At 43.5% G+C, this 15254-nt stretch overlaps 1 protein-coding gene across 1 annotated transcript in view; it reads left to right on the plus strand.

Moving 5' to 3' along the window:
- RYR2 (ryanodine receptor 2) overlaps window positions 1–15254 on the plus strand; it is a gene marked incomplete at its 5' end in the record, with an annotated part of 534914 nt that overhangs the window by 155402 nt on the left and 364258 nt on the right. The window contains 4 exons of the mRNA XM_045010317.1: window positions 9234–9398; window positions 11516–11637; window positions 12592–12775; window positions 13781–13916. Of these exons, the coding sequence (XP_044866252.1) occupies window positions 9234–9398; window positions 11516–11637; window positions 12592–12775; window positions 13781–13916 (607 nt within the window). The remainder of the gene's footprint in view (window positions 1–9233; window positions 9399–11515; window positions 11638–12591; window positions 12776–13780; window positions 13917–15254) is intronic.

The following is a 15254-nucleotide window of genomic DNA, read 5'->3' on the forward strand; positions in this document are numbered from 1 at the left end:
ATGGCGTAGCAGAGAGTCAGCACGCTGCTGCGTGACAAGCGTAACGGGAAGCCAAAGAATCAAATGGACGCTCACGGAGGGAAGGAGGGAGGGGGGGCTGAGGATGCAAGCTATCCCCCAGTTCCCGCTGTGTCCGAAAATCATTTGCATTCTTGGCTGAGGTCCAGATGCTTCTAGGGTCAAACACAGGGTCCGCGGTGGTTCAGGGCATAGCTCGTCAATGTACAGCCACCCCCCACCCCAAGAAGGAAAAGGGAAAGAAATCGTCTCTTGACTCTTGTAAATGTCACCCTATGTGTACTGAATGCTGCTGGTAGATGCGATGCTGCGGCACGCTACGGTAGCATCCTCGCCCCCCCTCCCCCGCCTCATGGGTGACTGATGGTGCAATACGACTGGTACCCGTCCTCATCATCAGCCTTGCGGTAGATGATGTAGTGCAATAGGACTGCTACCTGTCCTCATCATCAGCCCATAGGTAGACGGCCTGCTAACCGTCTTCATCATAGCAACAGGGGGCTGAGCTCCATCAGCCCCCGCCCTTCATGTGTAAAGAAAAGATTCTGTAATGCCTGGACTATCATAGCAGCTGGAGGCTGCCTTACCCTCATTCCATTTCCCTAACAAGTCACTGTTTCTTATTCCTGCATTCCTTATTACTTCAGCATACAAATGGGGGGACACTACAACGGTAGCCCAGGAAGGCTGGAGGAGGAGGGAAGCAACAGGTAGGGTTGTTGCAGGGGCACCCCCTGTGAATGGCATGCAGCTCGTCATTCCTGTGGGATCTGACACAGAGCGGCTGTGCTCTGTAGTTCTCTGATACACTAAAACCCTAGTATAGTTGCCCCATATTCTAGGCGGGACTGTTTCTATTTTTAGATACCATAAAGGAGGGATTGACTCGGGGAGTCATTCCCAGTTTTGTCTTTTGCGCCCCCGGCCGATCTCGGCCAGGGGCACTTATGACAGCAGCAGAAGGTGTAGTGCAATAGGACAGCTACCCGTCATCACCTTGCCAATTTACATTGGCGTGGTAGATGGTGCAGTATGGCTGATAACCATCTCTGCTGTCATGCAAAAGCAAATGAATGCTGCTGTGTAGCGCTGCTGAATCGCCTCTGTCCGCGGCATCTAGTACACATACGGTGACAGTGACAAAAGACAAAACAGGCTCCATGGTTGCCACGCTATGGCGTATGCCAGGGCAATCAAGGGAAAACGGGCTCGAAATGATTGTCTGGCATTGCTTTCCCGGAGGAAGGAATGACTGACTACATTTACCCAGAACCGGTGCACCATCAGGCACTGGGATCTCAACCCAGAAGTGCAAGGGTCGGGGGACACTGCGATGGGGTAGAACAGGGGCAGAGTTTATGCTTTCCGGATTGCCTGCTGCAGGAGTGCGGACGAGATAGGTGCTGTGCATGGTGTTGTTCACAGACACAGACTAGACTGTGTTCATTGTTCGCAAAAATGTATCTTTGCAAGGAATTCACTCCCTCTTTCCCATCACACAGCTTCGACTGTCTCCAGACCTGCCACAGCATCCCCCTCACAGAGGCTGGCAAAGATTAGGCGGCGAAAGAGAAAGACATGGGACGAGATGATCGCTGAATTTATGGGGTGCTCCCGAGCCGAGGCGGACCAGCAGAGCCAGTGGAGGGAGACACACAGCGAACGGGAGGAGAGGTGGCGTGAGGAAGACAAGCAGGCGACTCAAACGCTGCTTGGACTAATGAGGGAGCAAACGGACACGCTCCGGCGCCTTGTTGATGTTCTGCAGGACCGCTGCAGGACAGAGCCCCCCCCGCAGTGTATCTGCAACCGCCCTCCCCCGCCACAAAGTCCCATACCTCCCGTCACCCAAAGTAACCAGAAGGAGGGGCGCCAGGGGCCGTGAAAACTGTCACTGCACCCCAGCAGAGTGCTCAAGTACACAAAAGCTCTCATACCCTTCCCTTCCTGACTCACCGTAGCCCCAATCCCAGTTTCATCCCCTGACTGTCTGGTTAATTATTAAAAATACTTTGCTGTTAATTACTGTTTCCCTCATGCTTTTTTACACAATGCTGCGTTTGAAGGGGTGGGTGGGGAAGGGGGTAGGGTATTGCATAGGACAGTCACCTTTAGCAGGGTACAGAGACGGGGGCAGGATCAGCAGCAGGTCACACACACAGTGCAGTCAGTAGGCACCCTGGTCGGTATGGGAGGTGGTTTGCAGGTTCTGTGTGTGTGTGTGGGGGGGGTACGTGACTTTGTAGCGGGGGAGGGGGGTTACAGATCTCATGCAACGGTCCCTGTCCTGGACCACAGAGCCACGCAGCAGAGGAATCTGTATCCGTCCTCCCGTGCCGCAAGGCCACATAGCCCCCGCACACAGAGTCCCAAAAAGGAGGGATGGCAGGCTCCGTTGAAACAACCAGTCCGGCACTGCGGACCGCTCTGGGAGCAGGAGCCTGTCATTCCTCGAGTTTAGAGGCGGTCTTTACATCACCGCACACCCTACCCAGCACAGTCTGCATGCCAGTTTCAACCCTTTAACGCAAAGTCATCAATAAAGAAATCTTTGTAAAGTCACAGTGGACCATCTGTTTTATTTTTAAATGTGTGTTGGAAGTGGGGGAAGCGGGGTGGATGGGGTATGTAACTGCAGATGCTAGTCAGCAGTAACTTGGTAAAGAAACAGGGGCAGGTTCAGCTTCTCTGTAAAGAAACTGAACAGTCACAGGTCACGCTACTCGCTGGTACTTGAAGAGTTCCTTGTCGCTGTGCAAGGCGCCTGCACAGAGCTTCACGAGCCAGGGCATTAGTGGGTAGGCTGGGTCCCCGAGGATCACTATAGGCAGCTGCACATCCCCAAGAGTTATTTTGTGGTCCGGGAAGAAACTACCTTCCTGCAGGCGTCTAAACAGACGAGAGTTCCTGAAAACACGCGCGTCATGAACCTTGTCCGGCCACCCGACGTTGATGTTGGTAAAACATCCCCCATGGTCCACCAGTGCTCGCAGCACCATTGAAAAGTAGCCCGATTTCTCAGCAGCTGACTGTGGAAGAGGTGGACGATAAAGTGCGAGGAGTTGACAACGGCCATAACTGCCGTGGGCTCCGTGCTCGCAGTGCTGTGGCGCCCGCGCTGTCACTGAGCAGAAAAGTGCACGAACAGATTGCCCGCAGGCGCTTTCGGGGAGGGAGGGAGGGCGTGATTGACGGTTCAATGATGACAGTTACCCAAAACCACCCTCGACACATTTTTCCCCCAGCATGCATTGGGGGGAAATCCCAGAATTCCAATGGGCAGCGGGGAGTGCGGGAACTGTGGGATAGCTTCCCACAGTGCACCGCTTCCAAATTCGACACTGGCCCCGTTACTGTGGACTCACACAGTCGAATTAGTGTTTTTAGTGTGGATACACAAATTCGACTTCATAAGGTCGATTCCACAAATTCGACTTAAGTTGATTCGAAATAGTCTTGTAGTGTAGACATACCCTTAGAGAGGCCGAACTGAAAAAGACAATCTTAGACTGTGGAAGTACAGAATACTAACATGGATAAACGCCTCTAGTTAAAAAAGACAAGTGCTTTTTGGCAATTCAGAAGCTTGAAATCAGTTTTTTATTTGTTCAAGTAACAGTGGGACCTAATGTGGTGATTATTGCATCAGTGTTTGCACACAACTTGCTACCTTGCCTGCTGCGTGGAGAAAGGGGTTTCCAGCGCCAGAGCTTGCACCTTTAAAGCCTCCCACCCTTACATTCTAAGGGGGTGAATCAGTGCTGCAAAGCTGACCAACACCACCTTTTTGTAGCAGTTTCTGACCTTGTTTCCCCCCCAGCCCCATAAAGCACTACTGCCTTCCTCCAGCAAGCCTGGACAACGGCCCCCCTGCTTACTATGCAAGGCAGTCGTAACAATGGGACCTAATGTGGTGATTCTTGCATCAGTATTTGCACACAACTTCCTAAGCTTTTGCATTTTTACATGTTTGTTATTGCCACGTGTTTGTATTACATTTTAAAATAATGTAATGTAGTACAACACTAAGATAAATGATATGAACAAATAATATATCTATAGCAAACACCCACGAATTAACAAGTTAGAAATATATTTCTACAATCAGTATCAGATGCATGAACAAATCAATTATTACAATATATCAAATAATTGGAAGAAGAAAATAATTTAAATCATCTCAAGAATTCAAACAGAGCAGGATTAGCATCTGCATCAAAAGGAATTTAATAAAATGAATCAATGAATATATTTTCTTAGGATGCCTAATGTTACCAAACTTAAGTGTAAGAATTCTCTGTGAACAATAATTTAGAACTTATTTCAAGTGCTTCAAAATGTATTTATAATTTTTGTAGGCGGAAGAAATCCAGTCATATTTGTGAACAAGAACTTTCTGCTAATACTCATGACTACTCCATTTTCATAAGCAGTGCATTGCAAATCCCTCACTAAATTGGAGATGGTTTTTCTCTTTAGTTCAAGACAAACATCTCCTGACAGCCTTCACTAGCAAGCTGCCTTTCCAGACTGCTGTTGTTGCTATGCTAGAACCATTCTAGTAATTCCCAAAGTGTTGGTGTGAAAGGGTGGAACAGCCACGAAAAGGTTAACAGCTACCAGCCTATCACAGGACTCTGCAGGGGCTTGAAGGAAGGGGCGTGTCCTCTTTGTAGCTGAGCAAGGCTAGGGAAAGATCTTTGGAGACTGCAGCTGGTGTTGGTCAGGGGAATCACGTTGTTCTGTGTTGTTCAAGTTTTTGTGTTTAAATAATACGTTGTGCCCACCAGCTTACACTTGGTGGAGAATACATACAAACAGTTACTACAGCCTGAAGACAGAAATAGATAGAAAGGCCCTGCTGAAATGGCTGGGGAAACAATGTCAACCACTGTAGTAGCTGCAGCAGCTCTTGGTACAGAAGCAACAACACAACAAGTACAAGCAGCAACAATAGCCCACTCAGAGACTGCTGGAACTCTCAGATGAGGGTGATGCCTTGGTTACTTCTGTGTGGGGGAGGATTTCTTCACTAAGGATATGTCTACACTACGAAATGAGGTCGATTTAATAGAAGTTGATTTTTAGAAATCGATTTGATACAGTCGATTGTGTGTGTCCCCACTAAGCGCATTAAGTCAGTGGTGTGTGTCCACAGTACCGAGGCTAGCATCGACTTTCGGAGCATTGCACTGTGGTAGCTATCCCACAGTTCCCGCAGTCTCTGCTGCCCATTGGAATTCTGGGTTGAGATCCCAATGCCTGATGGGGCAAAAACATTGTCGCAGGTGGTTCTGGGTACATGTTGTCAGGCCCCTCTCTCTCCTTTCCTCCCTCCTCCGTGAAAGCAACGGCAAAAAATTGTTCCTCGCCTTTTTTTCCTGAGTTGCCATGCAGAAGACATACCACGGCAAGCATGGAGCCCACTCAGCTCACTGTCACCATATATCTCTTGGGTGCTGCTGGCAGACGCAGTACTGCATTGCTACACAGCAGCATCCCCTTGCCTTGCCTTGCGGATGGCAGATGGTGCAATACGACTGCTAGCAGTCATCGTCGTCCTGTGAGTGCTCCTGGCCGAGCTTGGTGAGGTCGGTCGGGGGTGCCTGGACAAAAATGGGAATGACTCCAGGTCATTCTCTTCTTTAAGTTTCGTCTAATGGGGATTCAGTCCTGCCTGGAATATCATGCCAGCTGGAGGCTTCTGCATCAGGCTGCTCTCCCAGTTGGCAGCATCTACCCCAGCCTACCCCTTGCTCCCATGGCTCATGAAGCCTGGACAGTAGTAAGGAGCAGTTCAACTATAGGCTGAGCAAGTGCATAATGTTGGTAGAATGTGCCTTTGGACGTTTAAAAGATTGCTGGTGCAGTTTACTGACTTGATTAGACGTCAGCGAAACCAATATTCCCATTGTTATTACTGCTTGCTGTGTGCTCCACAATATCTGTGAGTAAGGGGGAGACGTTTATGGCGGGGTGGGAGGTTGAGGCAAATGGCTTGGCCGCTGATTACGTGCAGCCAGACACCAGGGCGGTTAGAAGAGCACTGTGCATCAGAGAAGCTTTGAAAACCAGTTTCATGACTGGCCAGGCTACAGTGTGAAAGTTCTGTTTGTTTCTCCTTGATGAAAACCTGCCCCCTTGGTTCACTCTACTTCCCTGTAAGCCAACCGCCCTCCCCTCCCTTCCCCTCTTTGATCTCCATTTACAGAGGCAATAAAGTCATTGTTGTTTCAGATTCATGCATTCCTTATTAATTTGTCACACAAATGGGGGGATAACTGCCAAGGTAGCCCGGGAGGGGTGGGGGAGGAGGGAAGCACAGGGGTGGGGTAGATGTAGGGGCACCCTCTAGAATGGCATGCAGCTCATCATAGAAGTGGCATGTCTGGGGCTCTGACCCGGAGCGGCTGTTTGCCTCTCTGGTTCTTTGGTAGGCTTCATGCGGCACTACTGCGAGTCCCTGTTATAACCTCTATCCATCATGCCCTTGGAGATTTTTTCAAATATTCCGGCATTTTGTCTTTTGGAACGGAGTTCGGATAGGACAGATTCGTCTCCCCATACAGCAATCAGATGCAGTACCTCCCTTTCGGTCCATGCTGGTGCCCTTTTGCGATTCTGGGACTCCATGGTCACCTGTGCTGATGAGCTCTGCATGGTCACCTGTGCTGATCAGCTCACTGTGCTGGGCAAACAGGAACTGAAATTCAAAAGTTCGCGGGGCTTTTCCTGTCTATGTGGCCAGTGCATCTGAGTTGAGAGTGCTGTCCAGAGCGGTCACAATGGAGCACTCTGGGATAGCTCCTGGAGCCCAATACCATCGAATTGCATCCACACTACCCCAAATTCGACTCAGCAGGGTCGATTTCAGTGCTAATCCCCTTGTCGGGGAGGAGTACAGAAATCAATTTTAAGAGTCCTTTAAGTCGACAAAAATGGCTTCATCGTGTGGACGGGTGTCGGGTTTAGGGACTGTGGGACTATTAAGAGACCTTTTGAAACAGGCTCCTTCCTTGAGACCGGTGGCTGGGGCTATGAGGGCATAGCCAGAGGTAACAAAACTGAGACTGGAAAGGCTCCCACTGGGCTGCAGGGCCTGCTTACAATCTGCCAGGGTGGTCAAGACTGGGGCAGACCCTGGTCTCAGGGCTGGGCTGGATATGAGGGATCAGCGGTATGTAACCTATCACTTAAATAGCCTCTGTATCAGATTATTGGAGGGTAGCTAATGTAATGCTGATATATTTTTTAAAAGGCTTCAGAGGCAGTCCAGGCAAATTGGTTGAAACTATAGTAAAGAGCAGAATGATCAGAGATACAGATGAACACGATATGTTGGGGAAGAATCAACACAGCTTTTGTAAAGGGAATTAATTCCCCACCAATGTATTCGAATACTTTGAGGGAATCATCAAGCATGTGGACAAGGGTGATCCAATTGGCATAATGTACTTGGACTTTCAGAAAGCCTTTGACAAGGTCCCTCACCAAAGGCTTTTAAGCAAAGTAAGCAAACACAGGGTAAGAGGGAAGGTCCTCTCATGGATCAGTGACTGGTTAAAGACAGAAAACAAAAGGTGGGAAAAAGGGGTCAGTTTTCACAATGGAGAGAGGGAAATGGTGAGGTCCCTCAAGGATCTGTACTTGGACCTGGCTCTTCAACATATTCGTAAAAGATCTGGAAAAAGGGGCAACAGTGAGGTGGTAAAGTTTGCAGACTATACAAAATTATTCAAGATAATTAAGTCCATAAAGGGATTTCACAAAACTGGGTGATAGCAACAAAATGGCAGGTGAAATTCAATGTTAAGTACAACAGAATGCACACTGGAAAACATAATCCTAATGATATAAACAAAATGATAGGGTTTATATTAGCTGTTAGCACTCGGGATCTTGGAATCATTGCAGATAGTTCTCTGAAGACATCCGCTCAACGTGCAGCGGCAGTCAAAAAGACTAATGTTAGGAACCATTAGGAAAGGGAAAGATAAGACAGAATATATCATAATGTCACTTTTGTGTTCAAGCACACTTCAAATAGGACAACCAGGACTGCATGCAATATCTCAAAAAAGATATATTAGAATTGGAAAAGGTACAGAGAAGGACATCAAAAATCATTAGGGTCTGGAACAACGTCCATACGAGGAGACATTGAAAAGATGTGGACTGATCTACTTAGAAAAGAGGTGACTAAGGTGGAGGAGATTTGAAAGATTTATAAAATCATGAATGGTGTGGAGAAAGTGAATATGGAAGTGTTATTTACCCCTTCACATAACACATGAACCAGGGGTCACCCAATGAAATTAATAGGCAGCAGGTTTAAAAGGAGTTACTTCTTCACATGGTGCGTATTAGCCTGTGGGACTTGTTGCCATGCGATGTTGTGAAGGCCAGAAGTATAAGTGGGTTCAAAAAGAATTAGATACTTTCATGAAGGATAGGTTCATCATTGGCTATTAGCTGAGATGGTCATGGATGCAACCCCATGCACCAGGTACATATAAACCTCCAGCTGCCGGAAACTGGGAGTGGATGACAGGATGGGTCACTGGAAATTGCCATGTTCTGTTCATTCCTTGTGAAGTATCTGGCATTGGCCACTGTCGGAAGACAGGCTACTGGGTTGGATGGACCATTGGTCTGACCCAGTATGCCTATTATGTCTAGTGTTTTCAGAGACAGTTGTATACTGGAGCAGACTTTCTTGTTTTCTTAACCTGAACTACTTTGAGATCTGTCCTACTGGTGTTGCTTGTGCAGAACTCCTGCTGTTTGAAGGTTAAGTGAGATGAGCAGAATTTGTACCTCTGAGGAATGCTCTGCAGAGAACATAGGCTAGTAAAACTGAAATCTGATTAACCAATACAAGGTCTGATTCTCCATTTTGTTTATACCGGTTTTATGCTAGCTCACTGGGATTAAACTGACTGGAAAATCAGATCATAGAATATAAAATATGTTCTTCAGTAATGCTCAGCTGGATTTTGTGTAGAAAAGATCTCTCTCTCTTCACTCAAGTAGTTGGCTAACAAGCTAGTGTTTTTTATTGCTTCCCCCTTTATTAATCATTTTAGCAATGAGGGAATACATCAATGTGTACAGTGTTCTTATAGTTCCTTCAATCAAAGAAAATAACATCCAGCATTCAATGTTTGTTGCTGTGTTTATTGATTAATTGTGCTTGCACCCTTTTTTCACTTTAGGAAAAACTGGATATAGGGATAAGAAAAGAGGTTGATGGAATGGGAGCACCTGAAATAAAGTATGGTGACTCAGTATGCTACATACAACATGCAGACACAGGCCTGTGGCTCACGTACCAGTCTGTGGATGCAAAGTCTGTAAGAATGGGATCTGTGCAACGCAAGGTAAGACTGTGAATAAAGGTACATTTCATTCACTCACAACTGTGTGCGACATGAGAAAAATGTGAAGAAAATCAAAGGCTGCAGTTAATTTCTACATCTCAAATATTTTAAGCCATCCTTTATATCAAATATTAGGGATTGTCTTCACTGCAAAATAAAATAAAAGTATGGTCTTAACTCAGGTTAAAATAGCAGTGAAGACAGAGCAATTTGGCTCCCCTATAGGCTTTAAACTCAAGCTGCTAACCCGTGTTGAAAGTCAAGTTGCTGTGTCTTCACTGTTGTTTTAACCTGAGTAAGCTAAGTAGGGTTAGCTAACCTGAGTTAAGAAGATGTAATTTCTTGCAATGAAGATCTGTCCTAAAGAGTGTGTAGTCATGTCTCGAAAATCAAGATGGCAGCATGCATCAATTCCTAACAAAACTAAAACTAAATCCAACTACTGCTGTTAGTCTACAGCTGTTAGCTTACAAATGTTCTTGAATTTGATGGTGCTCAGAGGGAAACTGTTTAGCTCATTGTAGGAAAGAACCATATAACAGTTTGAGAATACTCACAGTACCATATAGAATTCAGTTCTTCAATGTTCTATAGTTGTGGTTGAGAAAGCACTTGCATTCAACATCCATGCTTTCAGGTGTTGGCAATATTTTGAAAGTGTTACCTTTTGTGCAGAAATTTTTCATTCTTATTTTAAGCCCAGAGGTGTATTCCCCCCCTAAAGCATGATGATCTATTTGTGATTATCTGAGCATTGAAAAGGAGGGAAAAGGTGCTTTTCACTCTTGAGCCAAGTTTCAGATGCTATATAAGACATTTTTTAAATTTTTAAATTTCTAAAATGGCATGAAATTAATTCTTAATGAAGAAAATGCCTGCGATAAAATAAACTCTGCGTTCACTTTGAATGTTTGTCTGAAATAGCATTTTATTTGAATGAGTTCATCAGATAAATGCACCAGCAGTTTGTCTTTCTGTTTTTAAATGCATCTTTAAATATTTAACCAGGAAGGTGGCAACAACAACAATGTAATATTATGATTAAGATTTTATACTCTCACACACTCAGGAACTTTGAAGTTATAATTTGCACAGCAACTTGGACATAGCGCCTGATCCAGAATGCATTGAACTCAGTAGAAAGACTACTACTGAAATCAGTGTACATTGGATCAGGCCTAGGGTGACTAGATATCAAGTGTGAAAAATCAGGACGGGGGGTGGGGGGTAATAGGACCCCATATTAAAAAAAAAGTCCCAAATATCGGGACTGTTCCTATAAAATCGGGACATCTGATCACCCTAATCAGGCCTAATGCAGCCAAGTAATGGGCAACCATAACTTTGATTTTTTTATTCTTGTGCATGTAAAATCTTAAGCACAACAGTGCATTGATCAACATAAACACAGCTCTGTTAAGAAAAGTGTGGTTTATTTATGTTGTTAGTATGTAAAAAAAATTTTCACATAAAAAGTATCCCCAAACATTTACAGTAGAACATAGGTGGTGTTTAAGAATGTGTTAACTAACATGCTTTAATACACTAGTGTGTATGGGATTTAATACCTTTAAAAACATAGTAGTTAGTCATGAGCAAATCTAGGCTTTTCTCTAGGGATCCTGGGTGTATTAAGAAAAAGGGCCAGTAAAAGGGTTGGCAGCCAGGGTCAGCAAAAAGCTCATTTCTGGAGGTGGCTGAATTTTAGAAGGTTTTATGTGCAGATGGATAAGGGGAAAGAGCTGATGTTCAGCATGGTTCTTATTCCTAATTTATGCCCATATATTTACTTTCCTATGGAGGTAAAGCCATATACATTCCAGATATGACCTTAATGTGGAAAATGCTGACTTCTGATGACTTTGTAAGTAAGCCTTTCAGAAGTGGTAGTACTAAAATTGTCATGGAACTGGACATGCTTTAATTAATACTAGTGTATAACGGTACCAGGCAGTAAAATACAGGCTAATCTGATTTTAATTAACTTTGGTTTCTCTGTATGTATTTTTGTATTTACTCCACCTCTCCCCTCTCACTACATATTTTACAGATAAGGAACATGGAATTTCCTTATGTTTTTTTCTTTGCAATGGCTGGTCTTTGTGTTTGTATTGCAGGCTATAATGCACCATGAAGGCCACATGGATGATGGGTTGACCTTGTCCAGATCTCAGCATGAAGAATCTCATACAGCACGAGTCATCCGTAGTACAGTCTTCCTTTTCAACAGGTTTATAAGGTATGTTTTAATGAGGTCCTTTTTTGTCGTCCTTTTCCTTTCCCATGTCCCACCCCAAATGATCATTGACATCACAGTGAGCAATTTAGCTTTGCAAAAAAATAGACCAATATTTGTAATAACAGTCCTTGTAATTCTTTATCAACAATCAGCAAAGGGGAATCTGCAGAACTACAGTCCATTTATTTTCTCCATTTCTGATCTTCCCTTCTCCTTCAACCTTGATATAAATTTATAAACATGAATGTTGACATTAAGGTTCAAATTAAACATAAAAGAAAAATTTCACCTGCCAGAATTTGTGAGACTATCAAGCAGGCCATACACTGCTTTATTTTCTAACTGTAGTTAAAATTTGATAATATCAACAAACAAATTGATGCTTTTGCCAGGAAAAATGAAACAATAGTGTCACTGCATAAAATAGTAGCCGTACAGTACAATAACTGTTGTAGATGGGCACCAATTATAACACTCATCCTTCCTGCTTAGAGCTTTTTATGATTTTGTTTATTTGTACTGGTTGTGGGTAATAAAATACTGAGTGTGACTGCATTTTGGCTGATATATTTTTATATTCTTATTGCCTTATGAAGCTCTTCATTTAGCATGTAAGTGAGGTGACAACGCAGAAACACTCTGAGTAGGTGTATAAGTTGTGTTTCCTTTGTTTTGTCCCTGATATTTCCTTCATCACTCCAAATATGGAGGTGAAACACCAAGAAATATCTATTCTGGTTATTTAAAAAAAGCTGAATGGAACTGATATGTCTCCTTTACCAACTCTCTTTTCTCAATGCATTTGACTTACTGTTGGTGAGGAGGAAATATTGAGAGGACAGTGTCTTAGAGCAGAGAACTCAGGTCTGATTTTAAAGCAGTGAAGAGAAAAAAAAGACAATGACAAAGCAATTCATTTCCAAAACTTAGAGAAGTGTTTGCAACTCACTTTAGGGGCCTTGATGCTCTCAGCAAGAAAGTGAAGTCTTCCACAGTTGACTTTCCCATTGAGTCAGTCAGTCTGAGCCTTCAGGACTTGATCGGCTACTTTCACCCGCCAGATGAACATTTGGAACATGAAGACAAACAGAACAGACTAAGAGCACTGAAGAATCGACAAAATCTCTTCCAGGAAGAGGTAGATTTTTTTCTTTACGTTGTTACTGTACTTCCCACATTGTGTACACCAGTAGAGTTTTTAACTGATTTGACCTAACAATAACATAACATTGGGTGTCTTGTGGGAAGCCCAGGTTTAGGAGCAACCATGGGGCTCAGTATGCTAGAGGGGCCACTTTCAATTTTGAAAACAGCTTTTGGGAGGACATTTTGATATTAAACTACCTGCTTTAATGGCATCATTTTGAAAATCTAATTTCTTTGTGAGAGTTTCATGGGATTCATGTAACTGGCAATCTGTAATGCTGAGCCTAGTTTTAGTAAATTTCTGTTGCAATACATCAATTGTTAGAATCTAAGCTGATAAATCATTTCAGTAATTTTTTTAAATTGTTATTTTGAGATGGCTGCACATCTGATCCTAGCCTTGCTTATGTGGGATATCCATTAGTTTTTTAGGGTCTGCTCCTGCCTGTGATCTGTACTTATTTGGATTTTTTGGAGGGGAAATTAAAGGTTTTATTTCCTTTCCCTTTTTAAAAAAAGTACCATTTTCTGAACATCAGAATTACTAAGGTGCCATTCAGGATCCCTGAATTATGATCTTATGTTCTCCTCTCAAATGTAATTAGTAATTATTGTTATTAAAAGACTCTAGCTCCCTCTCTTTATACTGGATTATGCCCTGATGCAGCAGGGTACTTAAGCACGTGCTTTACTTTAAGCATGTGTTATCCCACTTACTTTACTAGTGCCACTAGTAATTGATCTTGGAACTCAGGTATTTAATTTTACTTTGGAAGACTCATAGAGCAAATATGCTAGTAGCAAAACACTGTAAAACATTCTTCATCATTTTCCCTTAATAACTTCCCCCCAGAGATAGCTGGCTGCATCTGCTACATATCTACTTTCTGTTTTACATTTATTTTTCTTTTTTGTCATGTCTTCTTTTAATCTATATTGACATCTTTGTACTGAAGAGATACTTTCTTCTTTGAAAACCTGAAATTTTTCTTTCTAGGGTATGATCAACCTTGTCCTTGAATGCATTGATCGCTTGCACGTGTACAGTAGTGCAGCCCATTTTGCTGATGTAGCTGGGAAGGAAGCAGGAGAGACTTGGAAATCTATTCTGAATTCTTTGTATGAATTACTAGGTAAGACATATTGTGGTTCTCTGGGATTTTTGACAGCAAACTAATCTATTCAATTGAAATGAAAATCTGAAACCAAAGGCTGTTGAAATTATCTAGATATTGGAGACGACCTTCCATTTCAGTGAGTATGGAAGAATAATTATGAATAAAATGAAGTGAGTATGCCTTGATTAAAGTAAATGGATATCTTGACAAATCCATGATTTATGCATTTGTGTTTTTCACATGGTTGGAAAAAATATTTATATTGTATGTTGCCTAGAGTCTCAGTCAGCATTGTCAGGTTCTGTATAAACATGCATAAAAGTGCAGTCTCTATGTGGGGAGTGCTGTTTTCTGGATGATATAAAACTAAGATCTTGACTACTTGTGGTTATTAAAGTTCCCATGACCTTCTTTGTAAGGGTCTTGGTGTCCTGGTCAAACTTTCACTTGTGTAGTAGCTTTCTCTTCCCTGAACATTTCCCGCAATGATTTCAATTGGATACAGTATTCTTCTTCCTGCCTATAACAGGTATGTTCTGTTACTATATGCTGCTCCTATTGGCTGATTTTTGATCCCAGATGTGGCTACTCTTCAGTTGTGGGCAAAACAACTATAAAAATAAATCCTTCACTTCTGAAACAATGGAATAAACTTCAAAATCACCATCATAAACTACATTTATTTTGCTATATTTTCCTGCCTCACACATACTCTGCCAGAACTAATTAAACATTCCTTACCCTGTGAGCAGCTTTCAAATAGCTGCCATTTTTTTCAAATAAAACAGACAAAACCTGCCACAGGACTGTTCCATTCTTTCCCTCGCAATGTGGATCAGATAAAAGCAGAGATTTTGCTACATGAAATCATGTCGCATTATATGTAGACCAGCACTGGAGGGGGGATGTTGCACACATTTTGCCAGTGGGTTTCAGATATTTGCTGGCAACACAGGAATGGTGAGACTCGGATATCTTGGGTCTCATTCAGGCTACACAGGGGAGTGTTCGCTAGTGGGCACAGACCTTTCTGCCCATCTCCCCCACGCCCAAATCATTCCTTCCTACCTGCCACAGTCATAGATTCATAGACTTAAGGTCAGAAGGGACCATTATGGTCATCTAGTCTGACCTTCTGCACAATGCAGGCCACAGAATCTCACCCACCCACTCCTGTAACAAACCCTTAACCTATGTCTGAGTTATTGAAGTCCTCAGATTGTGGTTTGAAGACCTCAAGGTGCAGAGAATCCTGTCTCTTCTCCACCCCTGACTCTTGGTTACAGTCCCATTTTCCTCACCTAACCAGTCCCAGTCTCTACTCCTCAGGCTCCTCGTCCCAGTCTGTTTGTC

The sequence above is a fragment of the Mauremys mutica genome, chromosome 3, assembly GCF_020497125.1.
Source record: "Mauremys mutica isolate MM-2020 ecotype Southern chromosome 3, ASM2049712v1, whole genome shotgun sequence".
In the NCBI taxonomy this organism is placed as follows: domain Eukaryota; kingdom Metazoa; phylum Chordata; order Testudines; family Geoemydidae; genus Mauremys; species Mauremys mutica.